At 38.0% G+C, this 25,747-nt stretch overlaps 1 protein-coding gene across 6 annotated transcripts in view; it reads right to left on the bottom strand.

Moving 5' to 3' along the window:
- DLG5 (discs large MAGUK scaffold protein 5) overlaps positions 1-25,747 on the bottom strand; it is a 96,336-nt gene that overhangs the window by 51,380 nt on the left and 19,209 nt on the right. For all 6 annotated transcript variants that reach the window (XM_074544752.1, XM_074544757.1, XM_074544758.1 and 3 more), the window contains exon 2: positions 9,324-9,392. In XM_074544752.1, the coding sequence (XP_074400853.1) occupies positions 9,324-9,392 (69 nt within the window). The remainder of the gene's footprint in view (positions 1-9,323; positions 9,393-25,747) is intronic.

Here is a 25,747-nt window from a genome sequence, read left to right as displayed (position 1 = left end):
GAAGGAAATAACTAAGTAGATACAAAAAGGCAGAACACATAATCATTTGAAAGAGTTTAGACACATCAATGATAAAGGAATTTCATAAACAATCTAAAAGATGAAGGCAGACAAATCAAATTCAGGTACTGAGAAGCTGCATGGTCTTTGATAAATTCAGCAGCAACCTGCACATCATCTCAATTGAGCTGACACATCAGAGGATGTGTAACATGGAAAAAATCCCCTTCTCATCCTTACAGAGAGGTTCAAAAGCTTATGTCATCCTGGGGCTGTTTGCAAGCAAAACAGATGAACAGGATGCAAGAGGTCAAGAGGAAGGAGGAAATGAATCAGGAAGGCTGCTGTGCTTTCCAGGGAGGAAAGGGCACTGGAGGAACAATGTCCATCACTACTATCACTGCTACCCCAGCAGCAGTCCCGTGGACAATGTCTGCTACACAAGGCCTCGACAGGCACCCAAGGGCTGCCCTGGAGACCTTTAAGCAATAAAAGCAAGCCAGAGATCTACCTCTGCTCCTCAGCCTCCCCTGACAGCTTTAACAGCATCCAAGTGACAATCTTCTTCAGGAAAGAACATTTGTGCACAGTCCGAAAACTGTGCCAAAAAAGAAAAGTCTGCTTTAAATAAAGACAGGCTAATTAGCCTTAGGAAAGAAGCTTTTTTCACAATTGTGAAACCATTTGTCTTAGTACCAAAAGCGGTTATTTTTCAGTAACTTGTCAATTTTTACAAGTACATCAACAGATACTTTCATCTCTAATGCAATATTTTTGACACAAAATATCAGCCACAAGATGTATACCTCTTAAGTGCTGTAAAAACACGGATCAATATAATGGAGTTCTTTCCGCTCCTATCCTTAGAAGGAGACTCAAAATTTACCTCTGCTTTATTTCCTGACAGGCTTCCATTTTCAATAGTTGTACAAAAGGTCTTATAAAACTTAAATCAGATTTCTGAATGCTTAAAAAATAAGCACACACATTCAGCAAAATCCTTTTTCACCAGAAAAATTCCAGTCTTGGTTTCTTTTAAAGGAGCTTTTAGAGCTGAATGCTAAAATCCTTTTATTGCATCAGACATCTTGATGCAGCAGAAGAAAAGTGACCTGTGCTTCCAGCTTCATATTCTTTTTCCATCCGACTGCGTATTTTACGCAAAAGTACTTCCTTTTTGTACTTCAACCCGTCACACAGATCTTAAAATGCACAAGCCTGAAGGCTAAATCTCCATTATCCAAATTATGCCACCTTTCAGCAACTCACCTCCTTTCTCAGACAACCTGGATTTCTGAAAAGGCATTTACTGCATGTCCTGCCAAGTGTAACTCATTCATCTGCTTCGATGAGCCTCACAACTCCTTCCTGAGAGGCGCTGCACTTGGCTTCTGAGGACTCCACTCTCTGAAGTCACAGCCTGGCCAGTCTCCAGTGAGCAGCACTCAGCAAGTCCTGGAGCAGCTGGCAGCAGCCATGTGCGGTGTGGAGAGAACACACTTCACCCACAATGCAGTACAGTCACTAAGTCCTGACTATGCACTGACTTCATCCAAAGTGAGATTTTGCAGGATTTTCATCACAGGTTGTATAAAAAAAAAGTGCCTTAAAAACAGAAGCTGGAGCAATCCTATCTTCCCTGTTACAGCCCAAATGCTGGACTCCACAGAAACTACAAAGATCCATTACTGTAGCATATACTGAATAGAACTCTTGATGATTAATCAACAATGACTGAAGAGATGATAGATCCACACAGAAACTACAGTTTAAGAAGTTAACTTCATATGTGAGGAAGGGGTAGCATATTTTTTGAAGAATAAGAGAACATTTCAACAGAAACAGGACTGAAAAACTTAACCTGACCAAACTGTACCATAATGCCAAATGAGTAAGTTGTGATAAGAAAATAGGTACCAATGCATAAATAGCCAATTTTAAGAAATAACATTAACATATTTTGAGTTATAATAAAATCTTTGGTCTTTGAGAAATAAACTTGTACAACAGATTGAACTAATTCAGAAGGCAATCTATCACAAGCTAACAGAATGGCTTATTCTTACAATGATTTTTCATAAACTCATAAATTTGTGCTCCTTCCCACTTGAAAACAAGCAGGAGACTACTCATTGTACAGTCAAGCTTTGTGCATTATTTTCTTTCATAAAAAAAGAAAATGAACAGAGATATTCAGGATATTATTTCTTCATGGTCTTGTAAATCATGATAGAAAGTGCTAAAAAATACTTGCAAGAGGTATTTGCAAAGCATTATCAATGGGGTTTCTCTCCAAGCTAGGGAAGGTACTGAGAGTAAAGACTTGTGTAGGAAAATTGCATTCTAAAATATTTAGTTTCTTTCAATAATTTATGAGCGCTAGAAAAGGGTTAAAATCTAAATTACATTCTAGTTATCATTTAGATACATTTCTTCAGATGTACCTTTTGAATTGATCACAGAACAGCAGAGAGCACAGAACAGAATTGCATGCATGTAAATAAAACTTCAGAAAACACAAGCAGCAGTACACTGAGGAAAGAAAAATGAAAGGTAGAATAATGAACTGTAGAAACAGTTTCATCTGACAGACAGAAAACCTAACAGATTATGAAAGTAGTGACAATCATGTAACATGCAAGGAAAAAGGATGGGTAGCATTTCAGTATATAGTTTTAATTCAGAATATAAAAACCTAAACAAAGCCAGCAGCATCTAAAATAAACTTTCAGCCTCAATACGTTTAAGACTACAGAAAGAACTGAACAGTGGTTCTAGGAAAGTCAACATGAAAAAAAAATCTACAACTTAATACTAAAAAATAGCAGAGATGGGGGCAGTGGGGGAAAGGCAGACACATCAGTTTGAGAAGCCCTTGCAGAATTTTGCTGAGCTGAAATATAACTGAGAGTAAAATCTGTTACCATGACCAAGGCATGTACAGCTGGGACTTCCTGAGTTTGAATTTATAGGAACTCCCTGGCTCAAATCCCACCTTTGTCAGGCTTAAAACTGTGTACTGAAAATACAGCCTCCATTGAAGTTTGCACACTGAACCCAAACGGGACAGTGACAATGATCACCAGCCGCACACCAACCCAGGGGATGAGGCTCCTCCAGCACTCCATCCTCCACATCTTCTCCTGAAGGAGTTGTGATCACTGCCTCACCACATCAACTTCTCAGCTCCAAAAGAAAACCACGGTCGCCAAAAGGATTTCCTGAATGCACAGACTGATAATGGTCTCAAGGAGCAGTGAAAGACACCACGCTCCAGAGGTGCTGTCTGGAGTGCAGGAGATGGGTATTCACATACACTACTTCCATTGAAATCATTGCAGACCAACCAAATCTTCAACAATTCCTACATGGAGCTGCCAAATGTTAAGATGCTATAATAAGCAAAACAGCAGCAAGTGGACAGCTCTATTATTAGTTGCTCTCTCACCAAAAAAAACCCACTGTCCCATTTTCAAGGGATTTATACTGCATCAGTATAAATGAGTAAAGTCAACCTTTGTATTGCTATGTTTCATTTTTAAAAACGGGGCATGATGTCCATGAAGCACACTCAAGTACCTTTGAAGAGAAAGAAGTTGAGAGAACCATGTGCATGACTAATATCAGACTGCAGCTGTCTGAAAACAGACACCAAAGAACATAGCAATAACACACTAAAGCTATTCATAATGCTTATTATTTACAGGAGATATTTATTAATAAGCACACTAAAAATCACCTAGAAATTAAGCATCAATCCTAGAGACAGTTACATGATTTGCCAACAGTAAAACCAAAGAGTGAAGTTTACTTCAATTGTGTGGAAGTGTTTATTTCCAAGTTGAAAGCCTTGCTTCTAGCAAAATAAATGGGTAGTTTACTACAAAGGAAATAAATCTAGATGAAGAGTTTTAATTCAGTCATTGAGACCAAATATTACAGGAAAACAACTTCTGAACAGAAAAAGGGATGGATGAGGAGGCAGAACATCAAACGTAATTACTGCTGTACAGAAAAGCAGTATGATGTGACATCCTGGTAGTGTCCCTAGTACCTCTCGTTTCTCATTCATGGCCTTTCAGCAAGTGCATTGTCGTCACTTTTTCCTTGGTGTTAGCTGTTGAGGAGTCTTTAACAAATATGAACTTTTTGTCAGTTAAAAAAAAAAAAAGGCAAGAAAGACAAGGAGAGACTACTATAGGCTGTCAGGGAAAATAAATAACTCTTTCAGACAAGGATAGAGTGTTTATTTTAGACTAAAAGTGCATCATAAGCCACACCTGCAACTGAACCGTTCCTGTGAATAGTGGAAACAATTACTTTGTTACATCCAGCTGTAGAAAGTATGAAGCAATAAAGTGAAATCACAACAACATGAAAGGACACTTGTCAAAATGGCCAACATGAAAATGAGGAGTGAAAGACTAACATTGTTGGGAAGGAATCTGATGGGAGGGTAGGAATGTTTCTTTTGGAGTAAGAATTAAGACTCTCAGATTAAGCAACTTGAAGTGCAATTAGTGAAAAAACCCAATTTGTAAATAGCCTGTCAGGCTGATGAGCTAAACAAGTGTTAAGCAATGAAATACTGTCAGTTGAAGTCAAAGTTGGACAAGTTGGTGCAGACAGACATATGACCACCTGATGGTTGCAAGGAAAGGCATAAAACTGTAGAGCCAGTGGTGGTGGCTCTATAGTTTAATGTAGAGCTATCACCAATGTTAAGCCCCATTACAATCTACATCTGCTCTGGAACAGAGAGCCTCACCTCCTTCTGAGAATGAAAATTCATTATAAACTCCAAAATTCCCATCAGTATAAAAATAGATTTCTACTTCCTTACCTTCTTCCCCATTGCACTGTTCATATCATGATTTATCCTACAATTTGCAACATTATATATAGCCTCAGACCCCTATATCACAAAGCCCTATATCTATGTAAGCTCCCACAGCAAAATGCAGCACAGTGATATTAACTGAGAAGAATAAGAAGAAACACTTTTGATGAAAAAGATGAGATACCATTTGCAAAGAACTGAACAGCTAGAAAAGTAATAGTCTATTAAAAGAGAAAGGTGCTAATATGCAATGTGGAATGAAGAGGCTACAAGACTGACAGCTGTAATCAAAACAATGCAAAGAGGTCCGGCTGTGGAAAGAAGAAATTTATACATGTGAAAAGACAGAAGGTCTTTTCCATTCCAAAATTCATCTAATTAGGAACTCAGTATACTTTAAAAGAATGGAAGAGTATGCAATGCCTCTCTGTTAAAAGCTATTTTAATAATAAAAACTATTATGGTGGATCTTCCCAGTCACAGCCTGTCACCTGCATGCAAACTGCTGTGTTCCATTAAAAAACATTTCCTAAAACCAAAGCAGAACAAACCTCAAACATCTGAGCATTGAGGACAGGAGGAAAAAACATTTTTACAGCACTAAAGAAAAACTCTGAAGCTTCATTATGGTACTAGGATAGGTGAAAAATGGCTTGATTCTAGAAACCATAATCCTGTCATGGCATCAAACGCCAAATTATTAAGTGCACTATACAAACTTACACTTTTTAAAATCTTTGTTTTTTAAAAGGGGTCTTGATTTTTTGTTCTATTCCTCTCTGTTATCATGACTGGTCAAGTGGAGGCTTGCCAGGGACTGTCACACAGAGCTGTGTCACTGGTCTCCAGTTCCCAAGTGACACTGTTGTTCCGTGCTTGGCACGACAGGCACTGAATCTCCATAAATAATTGTTCTGATAACAGAGACACAGGACTATAGTTCTGTTCAGAGAGTTTGCTGGTCACAGGGAGTGGGCAGATGAAGGATGCTTTTATTTACACACAAAAATCTTTGTCTTGACCAAGAACAAAGGGAAAGGATATACAGAGAAAGACCATGACAATTTAACGAGGACTTGTTCCTTTGAGGGGACAAAGCTGGGGCTGACAGGCAGTGCTGGTATTACACCATTACAGCAGTTTATATGGTACTTCTTTTGGAAATAAACTGAGTATTCACTCACCACACCACCAAAACCACCTGTTTTATACACACAGAATGAATTTTATTAAAACATCAGGAAGAAACAGAGGAAAGCAAAAGAGGAAAAAAAAATATTACCATTTGAATAATTTTGAACAATGAAGAAAATACACAAGAAAAAACTGCTATCACTCAGCATTTTTATTTACATACAGATACAAATTAATAAAAAGGCAGAGTTTCTTCTTCAAGACTGCTAACCTGCCATTACACAGGGAGGGAAACTGGCTTCCACTCAACTGCTTATGCTATCACACGTACACGAGGATGGAAGTTCATTCTTGCTTCCCTCATGCTCTGCAAGCCCCACAGAGGCAGGGAAAGAGAAAAAAAGCTTGGATGACAACACAGTACTCAGAATAGACTAGCCCTAAGCTTATCCCTCAGTCACATTGTGCAAATTGCATCACTCTCTGCTCTACTTTTATATTGACATTACTGAAGACTGAGAGAACTCAAAAATAGCCATTTGCTCCTCATAAAGAAGCTGCTGGATAACTTTCATTCATCTATGCTGCTGCTCTCCATGCTGACTGCACTCTTGGCTTTCCATGAGAGAATCAGAACTGCAAACACACCCAAGACTTCAGTACACCATGGTTTTACATAGTGATCAAATGATGTAGTCTTACCTTTCTCTCCTTTCAAAATACTAACACTAGGCTTTATTTATTGGACTGAGACTGAGCCCAAGTTCTCAGAACTAACAACAATCTTAGTTCTATTTAAGATTAGTTCATGGATCAGAGTCTTTTTCTGGAAAATAAGCCCATTGTTATATACTATAGCTTCATAAATTAACTCAAACCCAGGATAGCTGTAAAATGTATAGCAGCATCTCCATTTCACAACTTCCTGACTTACTTGGAAGTATTTCAGAAAAAGATCATGCAATTAAAAATGCTGGCAGCAGAACCATCTCTAACAATAGCTAGGGTAATTAAGGCTTGGGAAGAAAAGAAGAAGCACATACATTTATGAACTATGGAGTCTAATGACTACATATGAAATATGGTATTATCTCTCCTAATTATACAATGCTAAGCTTAATTATCTGAAGATTTATCTGGGTGTACTTAGTGGCCCCAAAACCTTTAGCATTTCCCCTAAAAAGTCAAACGTGCCCATCTGTTTCTGAGCTACTCAACAAACAGAATCAAGGTATTAATTTTAAACCAGCATTTTGAACACAGCTATAATAGAATAGATCACTTATCTTTCCCGTGAGGAAGGTCTGTGTGAGCGGGGAACTAAAAATACTCCTTTATATACACGTGTGTGCACATATAACTACCAATGTCAAACTGAACAGATTCAAAACCTTGCACTATCTCCAAACCATGACATATTTACCTCTTTTCACTGATGCATTCATTTCATAGTTTAAACCTGCTATTTCTATTGCACAGAACTACCCTTGTGAAAATTATTGGGACACAGTGGGGGCAAGATGTATAGGAAATTCCTCAAATGCTACAGCACCTCAGTATCTGTTAGGATTCCATTCAAACTAGTCATATGAAGCCTTAGGGGAGCTGGCATGCAGGCAGATTTAGTTATGATGGTTTGTCATTCAATAAATCCAGCAGTATTAAAATAATCTTTGAAGCGACTTGCGATGTCTATTAGTGTATGTCAGTTATTAAGCAATTTTTCTATTGGTATTGGATCAGAAAAAATACTGCCTCTTACAGAACAAGACATGAGGGTGAGAAAACAGTTGGAGCAAAAATCAGACTCATTAATAACAAATCTATAATCACACCATAAAATAAACAGTTTCAAACAAAGAATTCTCCTGGCTGTTGATCTCTTAAATACTAAATACCCAGCATTCATTAATAATATGAATAAAACAAAACTATGGATAACAGTAGATCGCAATTTTTGTTCAATAGCAGGGCACTTAATTTTCAGGTCATAAAAGAACTTCAATCACTGCAAACTCCAAAGACAAACTAATTCTGAGGACAGTTTCTTATGTCAAATGCACAGATCCAAATTCAGTATGAACGTCAGGATCTTAAAATATGAACAACACATAGTTTGTGGGAAGTAACATAAAAAAAAAATTAAACAAAACAAAGATTTAAATGTGCCACTCCTTTTTAAAATGATGAAAATGGAAGTAGACAGTACCACCGGCATTTCTCCTGTCTCAGTCATCATGTCATACAATTACCCCACAAGCTTACTGGATTTTGTTTTAGAATCACTACTTTCTTTGGAAGGTGCCTTTTTGATAGTCCTAAAAATTTAGGAACTTGTTTCTTGCTATTTCCAGTCCCCAATTTACTTGCAGCAAATGAAATTTACCCTTCCTTCAGGCAGTAGCACACAAGTGTGGTCTTGATTAAAATCAAACTAACATGTCACAGCTTCCAGTATTTTCAGTAAATAGTTCATTCAGGCCTAAAATCTTGTTCCTGCTTGCTGGAGTTAAAAGTTCAACTCAAGGACTGCAACAGATGTCTACCCACATCCTTAAAAAGACAACTGACTTGCCTGGTGCTGTCAGGGAAGTCTACAGATGCCTGACACAACATTGGAACTTTAAATATGCAAGAGCCTGCATTCCCTATCCAGGGCAAATGACTTATATACAGATTTCACAACAGAAGGTATTTGTAAAAGTAAAGATGAGGAAAACTGACAGTTAATAGAGCTGCTACAAGAGCATCTTGTGGACAAAACACCTCTAATAATGTTTTCATACCTCCAATTTTTTCCCAAATATTTTGTCTTTCCCAATGATTTTAAAAACAGAAAAAATTAAGCAATTCATGGAACACAGGGAAAAAATGCTAAAGCTTACAGCCACTGTCAAAGGTTTAGAAGGCTATGGCCTTGGCTAACATTATTGATAACTTCTATGATGCCTTTGACCACCATTTTCACATCTACATGAATACATACACACACACACACACACACACACGCTTAAATATATTCTCATATGTCCAGATTTGTGTAAACACAAAGTTGCCACTTTTACACCCTTTTACAAAGTAACACAACGCATAGTTACATCATTCAATATATCCAAACGTAACAGATTTTACATGCAACAACTGCAGGCAGCCATGAAAAGACTGAGCTTGCACTGCACAAAAGTACACTTGCTCCTGGTGAAGATGGATGGTTACATCTTATAGGTCAACTTGTTTGATTTTACGACCAGGATATCTCTCTACTCTTCCCAGAGGCAACTTTAAAAAGTTGTTCTCCCAGTTCCCAAAAGACACACTCATCAAGTTCTAATATTAATGCTTTACTCACCAATGCTGCTCAGAGAACTGCTGCTTTCTGAGTCAGAAGGCATTATGGACAGCACACTGTAAGTAGACCCTAGAATCAGGAAAATAAAAATAGTATTAACTTCCCCTTTTCCTCTTTCCAAACAAAGCTATGATTCATTTCCTTGATACTGTAGGTGCCATATAAATTAACTAAAATTACTACAATTATTCAAATGACTAAATTAGAGAGAAGACACATCACTGAAACATAAAAATCTAACAAAGTATAACTTCACTGCGCACTTTTTGTGGCAGAACACCATTTTGGATAACATGGTAAAAATGAGTTCAGCAAAATACTAAGTATATCAGTTATTTCAGACAGACTGAAAACACAGTTTCAAGTCTCTAATAGAAGATTAGGAGTGATACTTGTGACAACAGTGGCAATCTATTTTGGTTTCTCATGTCTTTACATGTACCAACTCCTAATTCATTGTGTAATTACTTGGTATTCTTCTTCTCAAACTTCATTCAGACTTAAAAATTTCATTTAATTTGTAAATAAAATTTGCTTGCATCCATCTGCAACTTTCAGTATCTGGTCTTAAAAGCAAGGACCCACAAAGCAGCAAGTTTACTCATGTATTAATAGATCAACAGACAGCGAAGCCCTTTGGTTTAGCCATTTTAGAAGAACGCCAGATTTTATTTACCAGAAGAACAGGTCCTACATCAAAACATTAACCAAACAGCTCCACCATCCCTCACAGACAGGATAAACACACCATGGTAGAAAGACAGGCAATGATTATGTACAAAAGCCATTAAATCTAGGCTATTTTCAGCACCTGCCAGGATGAAAGAGCTGTGCTCACAACAGCCAAGCCCTAAGGCTGCTTCAAAAATTTCAGGAGCTCGCTTTGCTAGAGTCCCTCCTTCTTATATTCCAATATTTCTCTCTTCTAGTTTCTTTGAAATGAAGAAATAAAAACTGAGAAGCAGCAGGAATAACTGCATAGAATAGACTGAAGGAAGGATAGGCTAGAAAATAAAAAAGAAATTAATTTTTGTTCATCTCCTCTGCTTCTTGCTAGAGAAGAGCATGACATCTGTAACTACATGTAACTAACTATGATGCTAGATGAATGAAAGCCAAGATTTGATAAAATAATTTTACTAACACAAGTAATAATGGAAAAATCAATTCAAAAAAGAAAAAAATTGAAAATAAGCAAGAAATTGCATCTTGAAGCAGACTGTTTAAACTGAAAAATCTCTATGAAAAATGATTTTAAATATATTTGGTACAATAATTCTATTCAATTGTACGGGATCTAATTTTTTTGTTTTGTTCAAATTCTTAAACAAAATACAATGAGTACATCACTGACACACTGGCTTGAGAAAAAATCCACTGCACCTTTTTGCTTCTATTTCAGACATTTTCAAATAATAGAAATTTAGCTGTATTCCTATTTATTTAAAGCTTATTACAAGCTAAATAATTTCCACATTAGTTACACTTAACCTCCTTGCATATCCTAAACTCATTGCAGTATTGCCTTGCAGTATTTCTTGCAGCCTGGACCTAGACTGACTAGAATCACAAGTTGAAAAAAACAAATCAATATATTAAACAGAGTAGGACATCTTTATGATAGACCACACGTACTGAGATTGTATCAAAAATGTGTGGGACTCAAGCACAACAAAATCTTGTGCCAGGAAGTGATATTTAATTATGCTCAGCAATTGAAGGTAAAATCGCCCAGTTCCTCTAAAAGATTACACAGCAGTTCCACACCTAAAGAAACTTGTAGCATTATTAGGTGCTTTTGCTTTTAAGAGTGAAGAATTAAAAGATTCAAAATTCTCATCATCTTAAATGATCTTCATTTTATTTATCTTTGAGAAACTAATCCTCTCTGTCTTCTTGTCCTGCATTACAAGCCAGAGACAGGACTTCAGATGAGTTAAGTTCTGCTCTCTGGAATGGACAGAAAGGTTTTGTGAAGCTGACTTCATCAATGGAGAAATATGACTCTCCAAAGCCATGTTCTTAAAACATTAGCTCATATTTGTAGACACAAGATCCGGCATGCATGGCATGCTATCAAGAAAACCTACAATTGTGAAGAGGGGAGGAATCGTCTGACCCATTCATAATTCCTCACTTACAATAACAACAACAACAACAATCTAGTCACATTGTCTGGTTTCGTTTTGTTTCTAAATTACACAGGGTACAAGTTCATTATCTGTAACAAGTGCCACCTTTGTCATCAGAAGCATTAGTATTAGTAAGCATCAGAAACAACAATCAGGTCCCTACACAGCTGTCACAATATTAAAATTCATCTTGAGGTACTGTACTGACATACATCTTTGTATTAAATCCAGGCTAAAGTGGCATTGCGCTTGGCATATTTTGCTTGATCAAGCTAGCAATACATCATCGGTACCTGCAAATGCTTCAAGAAATATTTCCCCACTCATTAGGATGCCTCCTCACATAAATGAAAACACTCAAGATCATCTCAACAACAATTTAGATACAGGGTAAAAAAAAAAAAAAGAAATAAAAGAAAAAGGCACAGGTCAGTTTCTACAACTAAAGGCACTAGAACACCCTGATTATTTGTAAGCTGCACAGCCATGGTATTTTAATTAACTTGTTGAAAATTCACCTTCCCCCAAAAGAATTTTCCACTTTATTTCCTGTTCTTACTGTTTGCTGACTGTCCATCTTGTCAAATTGCGCCAAAAGAAGATCTGAACATTAAACCCAGGAAGAAGTCAAACACTTTTTTAGATAAAGGTTGAAAGCGCTTCACACCTAGCTCACAGGCATTTCTCCACACTTTTCCAAATAGTTCACTTTAATATTTTTCTGTTAGTATTCACTTTGCGTACTGAAATCCCCCAGTGGTAAAACTTGCTACATTTGATTTCAATTCACTGATTTATAATAATTGCTGACATGTACCTAAAGTTTAAGACTACACTTGCAATGACAGGATTCTGAGAAACACAGTAGAATCTATACTATACCTACTTAAAAATAGAAATAAGAAAAAACTCTAAACCCAACAACTACATCAAAAAGAAAACCCCAAGAAGCACAAGCAAACCAAAACCCAAGCATATCTTCTACAGATTCACATTCACATGGCGAGGGAAAATACATGACCATCCTGTCTTGACATGGCAGACTTGCTTTCTCTTTTACTTATCCAGACATAAGCTTTGGATCAGCTCCTGGCTGTATTAAACAACTTTGGCAGAGCACAGGGATTTAGAAACTGCTATACTATATACTTGAGAACCTTAAGAATCTCATTTCCTTCTATTTTCAACAACTAGAGCAAGTCAAATTTCTTTAAGTTATTACTGTCTTTATTAATCAGATTACAGGAAGGCCACTTAAGAGCTCACAAATTCAGGAACGGAACTTGTTGCTTAAGTGCGGAAGCCACCTCCAGGGACAACAAAGAACTGTGTTCCAGTTTGCCTTCATCTTTCACACAACAGCCACACAGAAAGAGTGATACATATTTTACTTGACAAGAAAGAAAATGATGGTGGAAACAGGAAAAAAAAAAAAAAGAAAGAAAAAACCTAGAGAAGAGTTACACATCCTGAGAAGACTGCAATTGTCTAAGCCAGCAATATCCTCATCAGGAGTATCAAATCAAATCACTGGTGGAATTAAACCAGTCATACAAAATCAAAACAGAACATTTCTCTCTTCTTTCTAACTTCTGAATTGTGAAACACCATGTAACAGTGGACATCACCTGTTCTTAAAGGAGAAACAACAAAAAGCCAAGCCAGCTGTCTCCAAATAATGTCTCCAAAACAAGCTTGAACTTGGTACCTTCTTTAAGAAAGCAGTACAAAGCATCAAGTATGATATCTGAATGACTTGTGAGAAAAAATACAGTGTTCAGATTAAGAGAAATAAGCTGTCAACTGGCAGCACTACACAGAAACTTCTCATTCTCCTCCACACAAATACACAGGCTCTGCTCACAGCTCTAAAGCACAGTGTATCCCAGGGGACTGCAGTGGCCAAAGAAGGGACAGGGACTCACCTTTGCAAAATTCATTGCATATACACTTTTAATCCTCTAATTATTCCCTGCCCCCCTTATCTTACAACTCGACTCAAAGAAGGAACTAAACTGTGTCACTACAGTTCTTCTCTTCAATAAACACCCTCAGCACAGGGCCAAAGAGACAAGTATACTGAACCTGCTTCAGTGTGTGAAGAACAAGGGGGTTTACTCAAGGAGCATGAGGTGTTTTATCTCACTTGATGGGGAGTGCTCAGATCTTGGCTGCACAGCTCTGGGTAGGTCATCCATCTTTAGGGATGGCATTTACATCTGCAGTAGGGTTGACTCCTAAATTAGGCACAATTTCTAACCAGGAACACTTATGTTAATGTAGGACAGAGACTGGAAGGAGCCTTTGCCCATACAAATTTCTTTAGCTACTTCTCTGTGTTTAAGGATAATGTTAAACAACCCTCCATGCTCCTCAGCTACAAATTTCCGTTGTTAATTGAATTCTGCTCCTCCTCCCACCTCCCTTTGCAGTGCAGTGACTGCCAGCTGATTCAACTTATTGTCAGCAAATGATTTTTCTGACGGAAATCCAATGCACCGGATGAGAGGGCAGCACAAACATTGCTTTATCCACATCTCCATGCACCAAACCAAACAGACATTGGCAGGACTCCCACGTGCTGGGGGAGCAGTTGTTTGATTACAACTGGAAACAACCCAAAATTCAATGTTCCCTTTGCCTTTACACAAACAAAACTGTCCAAGGAGCTCAAGACTACATGGACCTGCCCTGCTGTGTCTGAAGCTATTCTTTCTAGGGCAGCCTGTGCACCCAGGTTTGTCACCAACCACAGGACATGGTCACTGCTTGCAAGCTGTGTGAAATTCAGACACTAAATTCTGATCTCATACAAAACCTTCAATGGAGTATTTGCTTCCACTTGTGTCACACTTATTTCAGATGTTTCACAGCCATTTACCCAGAAGGATATGAGCAACTCCAAGAACAAAGGTACAAACTTAGCAGTAAAGGTCAAATAGAAGTAGATGCTATTTCACCAAAAGTTTGCTATTTCTTCCCTGTCTGCTTTCAGGCACAGCTTTGTTATTTATTCTGTGTATCTATTTTTAGGACACCATGAAAACTAAATGAACATGAAATGGCTTTTTAAATAATTAAGCAGCTCAAACTCCACATTTTTTTTATTTCCCAAATAGCTTGGTCTGTAACAGTTTTACAGAAGTGGTGAGGTTCAAAAAATTTATTTTCCTTTTCAATAGAAAAAACTTTTTATAACAAGGTATTAATGAGGTATTTAGATATTAATATTAAAAGAGCTGTTTGGGAAAACAGCTGCTTTACTGTTTAAGTCAATCTGGAATTCTAAGTGATTACAAATACACTCTTGTTAAGGACAGAACACTTCACACATGAAAAAGGACTGAGGCACCTTTCTCTGAAACATTTAGTAAAAATGAACCTAAAGTCAGATTTAAGTAATAATCATGATTTAATATGACAATTTATGTTAAGGCCTAGATTCAAAAAGTTGCCAGAAGCCAGAGACATCCATAAAGATGCCCTGAATTCAGTTCCTAGCTGTCAGTCAGTACAGCATCAGATCTTCAGCTATCAAAAACAATGCTAGACAAATATCTGTAAAATTGCTATTTTCTTAGCAACATCTGAACAAGAGAAATATTTACTTCCATAAGCTTATGCACAAAAGGCAGAGAAAAGAGTAACTGAATATGAATTCTTCAACCTCAGTATTTAGTGCAGATGGGAAACATTCGAATTTAAAATCAAGTTCTAGTAAAAATGCAGTGCAGGTAGGTGAAGCAAATTATCTTATATTTCAGCTTGCGGATTGCACATGAGCTGATTATTATCAATGCAGCAGTGCTGTCTTCTGTTCTAAAACATGATGCGGCACTACAACTATCTTATCAAACAACTACCAATTTCTTATTAATTATTTTAATTTTTGTTTTTAACACAGATGCTTTAACAATTCCTATTAATATATTCTGTGGAATCCATTGCACTTCACGGGTAAAAAGGCAAAGGTATCCATTTTTTCTTCCTTCTAGCTATCAGGAACATTTCAGTTGTCTGCTGGATCATGTATGATAAACCTTGCTGGATTATGTATGATATGCTGGATTATCTATGATAGCATCGCCTGATACTATCTACCTTTTTAAACTCATTAAGAACAATACAATCTTATAATACTATCTATTTTCTCTGAATATCCTGATTTTTATAACCCTAGCACACTGGCATGGGCCAAACTTCTTATTCTAACAAGAGCCAGAACAAAGTAGATGGAATGCTCTTCTCAGAAAACAGCCCACTACTACTGAAGAACCAAACCAGCAACTGACTGAAGAAGTTACTTACACAATACCTCCTCATATGAGCCTGATGTTTCTAGTCTGGAATCCTCATTTTGCTACAAGTTACAAACCAGTTCACATCCTCTGCTCTTAGGACTGCAAGAGAGGTATCAACACAACCAGTCAAACCTGGACTATGTGGGAGTCACTACTAAATGTGCCTCCTCTGAAATTACGAGTCATGTTGGGAGATTTGACTTTTCCAACCCATGCATCTCTCAAAAGAGCGGTTCCTGTTACTTGTGTGACATCTGGCATAATTCTCAAGAAGCTTCCTTGCAAACTTGAAAGGAGATGCATACTCCCCAGCTAAGCCCTAAAAAAATGAATTCTCTCTATATAGCTCTTCATAGCATGCTTCAATACTCAACCCTTACTCAGAAAAACACAAGGGGAAAAAAATGTCCCCAGATGGTTCCATTAAGCTATGTTACAGAAGGGTTTTAAACTCAATTTTTTTGTGTTGTTACAATGGAAAAAACTATACACACTTTCATACAGAAGAGCACTTAGATCCAAGCTTCGTCTGTCTCTGTTTATAGCAGTTTTTACTTAAAATGCTAAGAGAAAAGATATAACTAAGCTAAACAATTTGATTTGAATCTTCTTGTCGCCTTGGCAAGTTAATTTTATTCCTTGACACTCAATTTCATTTAAGATAGCAAAAGTAAAGAAGAACAAAAACCACAGCTTTTTCCCCTCCCAGTGCTGTAGATAAGGAAATCCTACTGCCAGCAGTAATTCCATATTAAACACATACATATTTATTCTGTAGGCATAGAGTACAAAACTCTGCTCAGTAAAAGAGAGGTCAGTCCTTGTCACATAGAGACTTCAGGCCCAAGTCCTTTTCAGGACATCTGCAGTTACAGGAAGGTCATCAGAACTGTGTGAAGCTACTTGCACACACCAAGTACCACAGACAAAGGAAATGTCAAATCCATGGCCAAGTGACCAAGACCCTTCTGAAAACCCAGACAGATTGGAGCAATTATTCTGTGTGCATCTATACAGGATCTTTCCAGAAATCTATCAGTTTTCACAAAGCTAATAGCTTCACCAGAACTCTTGCAAGTTCCAAGCACTGCTATGACCTCAGAAGGGGCAGAGAAAGTAACAATATCAATTAAGAATATATTTGATCCACAGACTGTATTTTTTCCAAAGACAAACACACAGATATAAAAAAGAAACCACACCTACACTCTCATTCAAACAACACAACGAAGTATGTCCTTAATTGCTCTGCTGTACTGAGTGATTATTACAGGAGTCTATTACCTATGAACTATTTACAAAAATAGCTTGCTGCAGAAATCCCCAGGCATGAACTTCATGCCTCTTCTGGTTACAGCTACACCACCCACAAGAACTGCCCATCCCTCACCGGAGGTAACCTTTGGCTGTGATAGGGCAGTGACAGCCCGATAACCTCAGCCGCTGGTCGTGTGTGAGCGGATCTCTCCCTGACACACACAGGGAATACACCGAAAAACAGCGCTTAAGCTTCCTAAAGGCAAAAGTAACACATGTAACTAAACAGAACTGAAAGCCATCTTCCTCCAAGTAACAGAGTGCTCATGCATACACATGCTCACTCTACCTAGGAGCTGAGACTGCTGGAAAAATAGCAACTCATGTGGAAGCAATTATAGCTCCAACTCCTGCTTTTTGCCTCTTCTCTGGAGGACACCAGTGCTGCTACTTCTCCTTCTCTCTCAGTCATGGCAGGACAAGGAGGAGACAATGTTCCCAGCCTCTGCCGTGGCTTGATAGAGTGGGGAGGCAGCCACACAGTGCTTTTCACCATCAAAGGAGTTTCCTTGCTTATACACAGATGTTCCTAGTGGCCTCTTAACAACAAGACCCTGTATGGAGACTAAAACCAGTTGGGTGTCTAGAGAGGATGTTTCCTACATAGCAACGGTATCAACATACTAAACTGGCCTTTGAGCTTTTTTGCAGTTATTATTTTGGGAGAAATGCAACTGCTGCAAGGGTAGCAAGTCACCTAGTGCCTAATGACTTAGTTAGGACCTTTCAAACCAACAGGTCTGGGTTACCAAGCAATCAGTTACTGTGTGTACACACAGCAATAGGTGGGAACTTGAGGCCCTAGTGAGAGGCAGGCAGATCTTACTAAGGGGAGGATTTCTAGAACCCAAATTTTTGCTGTAAGAGCAACTTTAAGTGCAGGGGGGAAAGGGGTGGCAATGCTGGCAATACAGGCAGCCAAATGCTATTGGCTCTATCAATTCTGGAAAAAGTTTTAAAGCTTAACAGTGTACTGATAAAAGCCTGAAATCACACTCTGACAGGAATTAATAGCATTAGCATTACTTGACACCACACACTAAGCTGTAAGGAGTGCAGCTGACTTCCTTGGGGTCTGTGGAAGAGACACAGGCAAAAAATTCAGCACACGCACTTGACGTCCAGCATGCTACTCCAAATGCAAGTATAGTACCCTAGTCCACTAAGACAGAAGTGACAGAAGAAAAGAAGAAAGACAGAAAACAAGACTACAACACAGAACATGGCATATTGTACAGCAGAAGTCAGAGCTGTTGAGGGGAGAAAGAGTGGCCTCTCCCCCAAGAGAGGTGACTAAGACAATAAACAAGTCAAGGCTTGTCATGACTGGGAAGTCACCTGCCTGAAAGAAAGGTCTGGTTTCTCCTTAACCATTTCGCATCTTTATTTGCTCCTCTGCTCCAAAATGAAGAGGCTACCTCCCCATCAGCACCACTTGGCAGGCATGAAGATGGAGTGGGGACAGTTTTAACATTCAGGTTCACCTACTGATGACAGCACAAACATGCCCTCAAACATGCCACGTGGTTGGGCATAGCAAACTGCAACACTGTGCAACCTCTTCATTTAACCAAATAAACACCCACATTTCATTGATTCCACATCAGTAACAGAAGAGCCAGTAAATGTTCTGTCTCCAAAGGTAGCCTTGAGCAGGCTTTGCTGTGCAGGCTTCATGGCTGGCTTGGACACTTGTCTTCTACTGGCTTTCGTTAGATCTTTTTTCCTTGAACAGGTTCTGCAGATATTGGAGGTTTTCCTAAAGGAGATGGCATCAATAAAACCAGCTGCCACCAGGATCAAGTGTTCCATTGTGCTTCCCATTTCAACAATAGTTATGAGAATAGTGATGTTAATGGTGCAGAGGACAGAAAAAAACATGAGAACGTTAGTGGGTTTAAGGAAAAAAAGGTAAACATTCATTGCATCCAGTGTTTTCCTCACATACAGCTTCCAGCATGAAACACTGACATACAGTTAAGCACTAACTAAACTATAATCAAAACCAAGTCCTATAAACTAAGAAAAGGCTTCCCTCTAAAAAACTCCTCCTAAAGCCTGAAGTGGAATGAACACAAACACCAAATATTTGAAAGACATTACAACAAAGACCAAATTCAACTACTCTGGAACATGAGAAACTGCTTAGGAAATAACAAAGAAGACACAGGTTCAGAACCATCACCATTTATCACAGTATTAAATCTTCCATCATGAACTACAGCCATCTTTGTTACAGCAACTCTTCTCAACAAGACATTTTCACCACTTTTTTCTTTATCCTCTGATAGTACTGCTGCTGTTACAGAGATATTCTACATTGCCATTAGATAAAACAAGAATATTCCAGACATTCAAATTACAAACAAGTGGATTACATTCAATCACAATTTTCCCAAATCCACCTTATGTTGCTGCATGATTTTACTGTTAAGAATACAAAGTAGTAAAAAAAAAAAAAAAAAAAGAAGGAAGTCTTATTGTGTAAACAGAAGCATGTAAAAGCAAACAAGCAAACAGGTGACTGGAGCTCAGCTCAAGAGTTTCATCTTTCCTAGGAGTGGTATGAACCACAAATTCCTCATAGGAATATTCAGCCCTACATCTTCTCTCTGCTTGGATAATATCTTCCAAAAATTGACATTTTGAGTACATTAGAAGATATGTAAAAAACAACTGTGAATATTAGTTTGGATCCATTAGAAAGCAGTTCACATTTCAAAATCCACACTGCAACAAATCTCAAAAGGGTTTTAATTTGTACAAAAGCATATAACTATCTCTTTCTTTCACAAATAACATCACAGGAAAACTTCAAAGAAAATTTAAATTCTTCAACTAAAAAGAGGATTGATAGCATGTAGCTCTTTAAATCATTGCTTTCCCTTCCCTGCTACCCTTTACCCCGATGGGAAAATAAATCCTGCAACTTTTCACTTAAGGGCTAAATTTGCTTTTTAATTAAAGATGCTTGTGCTGATTCTGTTTTATTTAAAATGCAGAGATCCTCCAAAAATACTTAATAAATCATTAATTTTAAAAAAAGTACAGAATTAAGATAATTGAAATAAGTGAGGGGAAAGAAATCCAAGCCACTGAAGAGATCCTGAAGGTAAAAAAAAAAATCAACCAAACAAAAATGCCAAACACCCAGTAACTTGTTCCCAACTAGAGGAAACATTTATGACTTCACAGACTTTCACAGAGGCTCAGACTTTTTCTGATCAAGAGCAAAATCAGATTACCTACATGGTGCTACTATCTTCTGTATGAGGACAATGGGATGAACCAGAAAGATTTAATCCCATGAGTACTCTTATTTTTTGGCATGTTCTCTGTCTGTATCCAGTTCCATCTCCTGACAGGTGAGACTTTGAGGTTGGTCATATTTATTTATCCTTCAGCTTCATAAAGCATGCTTCTCTCCATTCTCTGGACAGATTATCAGAGGGAAGAATCTCAATGCACAAACGCATATTGTTTGATAAAACAAATAAAACCCAACAAGCCCTATTCATCCACCCAAACAGAGCTCCTGTCTCAGCCCCCTGCACTATTAACAAGTCTAAGCATCAGAGTTCTATAATATAATAGGCAATACAACAAAGTTGTTACCTTCAGGTAGGCTAATAGGGAAAAAAAAAACCAAAACAAAACAAAACCAAGGAGCTGATCAATATTTGCAACTACCCAAGATGCACCATGCAGAAACACCCTCCCAGGAATACAAAGAACTTTACAATTTAAATTTGAGCTCAGTTTGTATATAAGATCATCTAGAACCTGTTCATTCTACATTAAGAAGTTGGCCCATCAAAAAGCACAACTTTAGGTGCTCTTTGGTGACACCATCAGACAGCAATTATCACACATAAAGAGAAGCCATCAGCAAAGTTTTGAAAAACTAAACCCTGAATATCTGAGCTACCATGGCCCTTTGAAGAGATGAGCAACACCCCTTTACTAAAAATCTGCATCAGGGAAGTATGTTCTTCTGAACAAGTCAGAACAAGCCCTGCCTGGTTACAGAACTTACCTCCTTCCTGCTACTGTCAGGCTGAACCCCTGTAATCATCCCTGGAAGTGCAAATACTAACCATGACTATTAATCACTTGACATTTAGGCACAGCAGACCAGCATCATCTGGTTTTCAAGGCAGGATGATTCTAGTCACAACTTAAGTGTTTTTAAAATGTCACCTCCCCGGTTCCTCAGCTCGAGCAAAAAAGGACAAGTATTTGCACAGATTAAATGATCATCCACTGATTCATGCCTGCCTGGCAAGCAGTGCTCCCTGGGCAGAACCCATCAGAAACCAAGTGCTGGCAGATTGGGAATTGGGATGCTTTGTCACACACAGAAACACAACTGCACATTTATCATCTACACAAAGTAAGAGCAGATACAAATAAAAGCAATATACAGCAAATAAACAGCAGTGATAATAGACAGCTAAAGATATCACAAGACACAAAATGATTCAAAGAAATTGTGGAGATAAACATTCAAATTGAAAAACTAAACACAAAACAACCGTTATGTTGTACTGGCACATCTCCTGAGGCACTAGAATTTGCTTTGTGTTTTCAAAAGTACAGTGGATCTTACAAAGCATCCCCCTTCTACTGGATGGGAAAAAAAAACCCAACTACTAGAATCAGTAGAAACAGGGTAAGGAAATCCACACTGCACCAGCAAAGTTATTCTTGGTCCATGAGGGCAATGGAAAGCAGCAAACACACAAGATGCCCCCCCAAGCAGTAGAAGTCAGAGCCCTAAGGAACCTGCTGACTCCTGTACTAAACAGAGGTCTCCTATCTTTTTATCATCATCTTTCACAGCTTTCTGAGACCCTCTTGATCTTCATACTAAAGTCAACCTCTATAATTTTCCTACTTTTAATTTTTTGTTTGTCTTAGCATGAAAAAGATTAAAAATTTGATTATTGTGGGGAGAGGGAGCTCTTATGATTTGTATTTTTGGGGAAGAGAATGAAAAGGTGTATTCTGAAAGCAAACAGACCAACATTTACAGGGCCAGAAACACCTTACCATAACCTTGGCTCCAAACACACATATGATAATCTTTCAAAACACACATCACCTCATCAACATCCCTGTCTCCTACCTAGATATCTAGTATTCTATTTTCAAAACCAGAAATCAGGTCTATCTCTTACACTTTTCAAGAAATGAGGTAAGGAAAACACTTGCATACTTCTGGTTTGGCTTTGTTTATTTTTTAATATAGAATACTGTACCTGAAGGATGTATATGTTCATTAAGCAGAAAAAAACTGAAGTCTTAATTGGCAACAAGAGGTGCACAAACACAGGTGGATTGCATATTTAATTCAATTTACCAAGGTGGGCTTTCTGTGTTATGAGTTAAACAAACAGTTGTCACTTGGAGCAAATGACAACAATTTTCTGTTGCAAGCCTTGCACAGAACAATAAGGCGGCTTGATTAATTTCTTTAAAACTAGATTTTTAAAAAAAATTAAGAATGTCACTGTTAATACACAGAAGCAAGATTATGTTTAGGCTTACCTTCCCAAAACTATGATCTATTAAAAAAAAAAATTCCGACTCCTATACCTGAGGTCAAGATCAACAGTATCTTATGCTAAGTGCTCTGGCCTACATTTACAAGAGCATGAATACAGATCTAGTGATGACTGAAAGCATTATTAGTGGTTTTAAAATTCGTTAAAACACACCATGTCCATAGACTATACATGTATTGTTCTTCCCACAAACAATGCAAATAAAGAAGAAAGATAACAGATGGGGTTTCAACAGCCAGACATTTTAGCCAGCAATATTCAACATGAAAAAAACCAGAAATCAACCTTAACAACTGTTAAATTACTGTTTATTTTTCCCAAAATTAATAGGAAACAGAAAGCTTTCTGAGAAACAGAACACTCATAGTAGCTCAGTCTGTTCTCTAGTGGCCATCCATAAACCACTGCATTTTAGTGAGTGGCACAGGCATAGAAAGAGAGGATAAAAAAGAATGGGGAATAGGGTATACACAATACTACCATGCTAATTAACAGCAGGAATAGTTTGGACAAAATGCTGTGGTGTGAAAGGAAATGTTCACCTATCAAGGAGTAATACCCATGTTAACACATGCTTTAGTGTTTTGCTTCCTATGCCAAACTTCCAGGGCACTTGACACCTCCTGTGTCCCTGTGAATAGAAGGTCTAAGCACAGATGGCATGAAGTGAAAATAATGCAAAGAACAAGGGCAGGAGGGATAAGTAGGGAAGTTTTCTCAACTGCACTCTGAACTGTGTTGTGGCACACAAGCTCTCCTGCCACTGTGATCTCATTGTGACAGCTCAGCCTGAAACAGCTCCCAACTTGATAACACCTACAACAAGAAGCAGGTATAGTATAAGAAAAATCCAGAAACCAAATCACAGTCATGTAAAATATGATAAATCTTTAAAAAGTTGGCACCTTTTTCATGTAGTTTGGTATTAAGCCAAATTATGTTAACACCTAGACAAAAAAAAAAACAATTTGAAAACCAAAAATTAATGCTAGCACATTGACTTTTTTCTACTAAAAACTTCCAGCAAACTCAAAGCAAAAGAATATCCTGGATAGAATGCCTACAGTTGCAATGTAGTATGCATATGTTCTCTACAGGTCTAGTCAAGCAACACCAAAGCTCTAAAAGTGTGTTTTAAGAGAAGTAAGATTCATGACCCATGAGCCCTAAACAACAAATCACAACTTTTGTTTTAAGAAGTCCTGTTCCTTCTGTCCTGTGTTTAGTTGTCAACAGCAGAATATCTGTCAGCATGGCTTGTACACACAAAGAAAACTAGAATGACAGAACCCACTCTTATTACCAAGACAGAAGCTCCAGTATTGTGGTATTGTGGTTGTTAAAAAGGCAGGCCAATAAAATTCTGCTTATTGTCTGAATGGAAATACTAAAAAGCAATGTCGCAAAAATTTTCTGAGAGGGATGCTGAAGAGTGCTTTTAAATTGCTGGACAAAGGGATGAAATTGAAAACCTGGAGAAACCTGATCTACAGCCGGAGACAATGCTCATTTGTCTCAATATTCCTGTTTCTGCTCAAACAACAAATACTCTAATGCGAAACACAGAAAAAGAAAAAAATTACTTCCCACATAAATTCTATGTCTCACATAAATTAAGTTCTATGTCAGTGAAGCAAACAGTAAAGGCACATTATCTCCATCCCTGTATTTCCCGGCAGACTGAAAAAGCTGCTGACCTCAAATCTTAGTCTTCACACCAAGCTGACAGAGATCCCCATTCTGTTTACTTTTCATCAAAACAGACAGAAGATCTCTTTATAACTTGCAGGAGACACGGGCTCCTCAGAAGCTGAGCCTCAGCACAGCACCAGCAGAAGACAACTGCTGTGCACCATCTAATGCTTATTTTCATCCTCAGGGACTTTTCTTTTGGTGTGGAATAAGAAGCTAATATGCAGGATGAAATGCTACTCATGTTTCCAAAACTTTGAACCTTGTTACTTTATTGCAATTTGCTCATTTTGAAATCTGTTCTCACAACTGAAATACTACAGTAATTATTGCACCAGTTAAAGAACTGAGAATGTGTAATATTTCAGCTTCATACAGCCACTAAAAGCATAATGTCCTTTGTCAGAATGTCTTGCAGTGGTGTACATTACAGATGTGTCTAGGAACCTGTGTGTGTACATATAGGTACAAAAAACTCTGGAAAATGTTTCAACATCAACTACACATTTCACTCTTCTAATTAAATGTATTTTTTAAAAAATAAGTTCAACTATGAATGACAGTTTCATAAAAAAACAACACCTCTGAACTGCAGCCCCACTTACGCCTTCATTACACCAGGTCTTCTGGAAGAGCCAGGAAAGCTTCAGAATTGATGATTTCAGCCATGCCCCATTTGACACAAACTGTGCAGAACCAACATTGTGCCAATAAACTTCTACAGCAGAAGCTATGGCACTTACTTCATCTAAAATACAGGCTGCAGAATGTCCAAAACACAGGAACTTCCCCCTGATTCTGCAGCCGCCAGTTCAAGACTTACATACACTGCCGATACAAACTCTGCCATGGGATTTCCAGGAGAAGTTCCACAAGATTTTAAGACAAGGAATAAAATAATGGAGGGTGTGGGAAGGATGATACAGAAATGAAAAAAACATGTCTGAGTACAGTGACTCCCAAAACCTCTGTTCACATACAAATCACTTGCAGAAAACCCTGATGGCAAAGGCAGGTTTGCAATGCTTCCCATTTTCCAGCCTCACCTGGTAGTAAGACTATATCCTCTGTACGTGATTATAAATGGAGGAAGTTATAAATGGATACATCACACCTGCACACTCATTACGTCAACGTTACACTTACAAGGACCCTTCCCTTCTACCAAATTCTACATGACACATGCGGACCAATAACTTGCTTGAAGTTTTTTTGACATGCCATTTTAGCTCCTGGCAACCTGTTACCAGAAATCCCTTAGTTTGTCTCTAGAAAAGCTGACTGCCTGGGAAGCCACACAAGACCTGAAAAGCTATCCAACTGCACCAGGTTCTATACAAAACTAAGAAGGCAATGTGGTTCAAGGAGAAATTACTTCACAGCACATATATGGCAATGGAACATACATCCTGGGT

This window comes from Zonotrichia albicollis, chromosome 7 (genome assembly GCF_047830755.1).
Source record: "Zonotrichia albicollis isolate bZonAlb1 chromosome 7, bZonAlb1.hap1, whole genome shotgun sequence".
NCBI classification, from domain to species: domain Eukaryota; kingdom Metazoa; phylum Chordata; class Aves; order Passeriformes; family Passerellidae; genus Zonotrichia; species Zonotrichia albicollis.
Note: the sequence above shows the minus strand (reverse complement) of the source record. Positions and strands in the feature narration are given on the sequence as shown.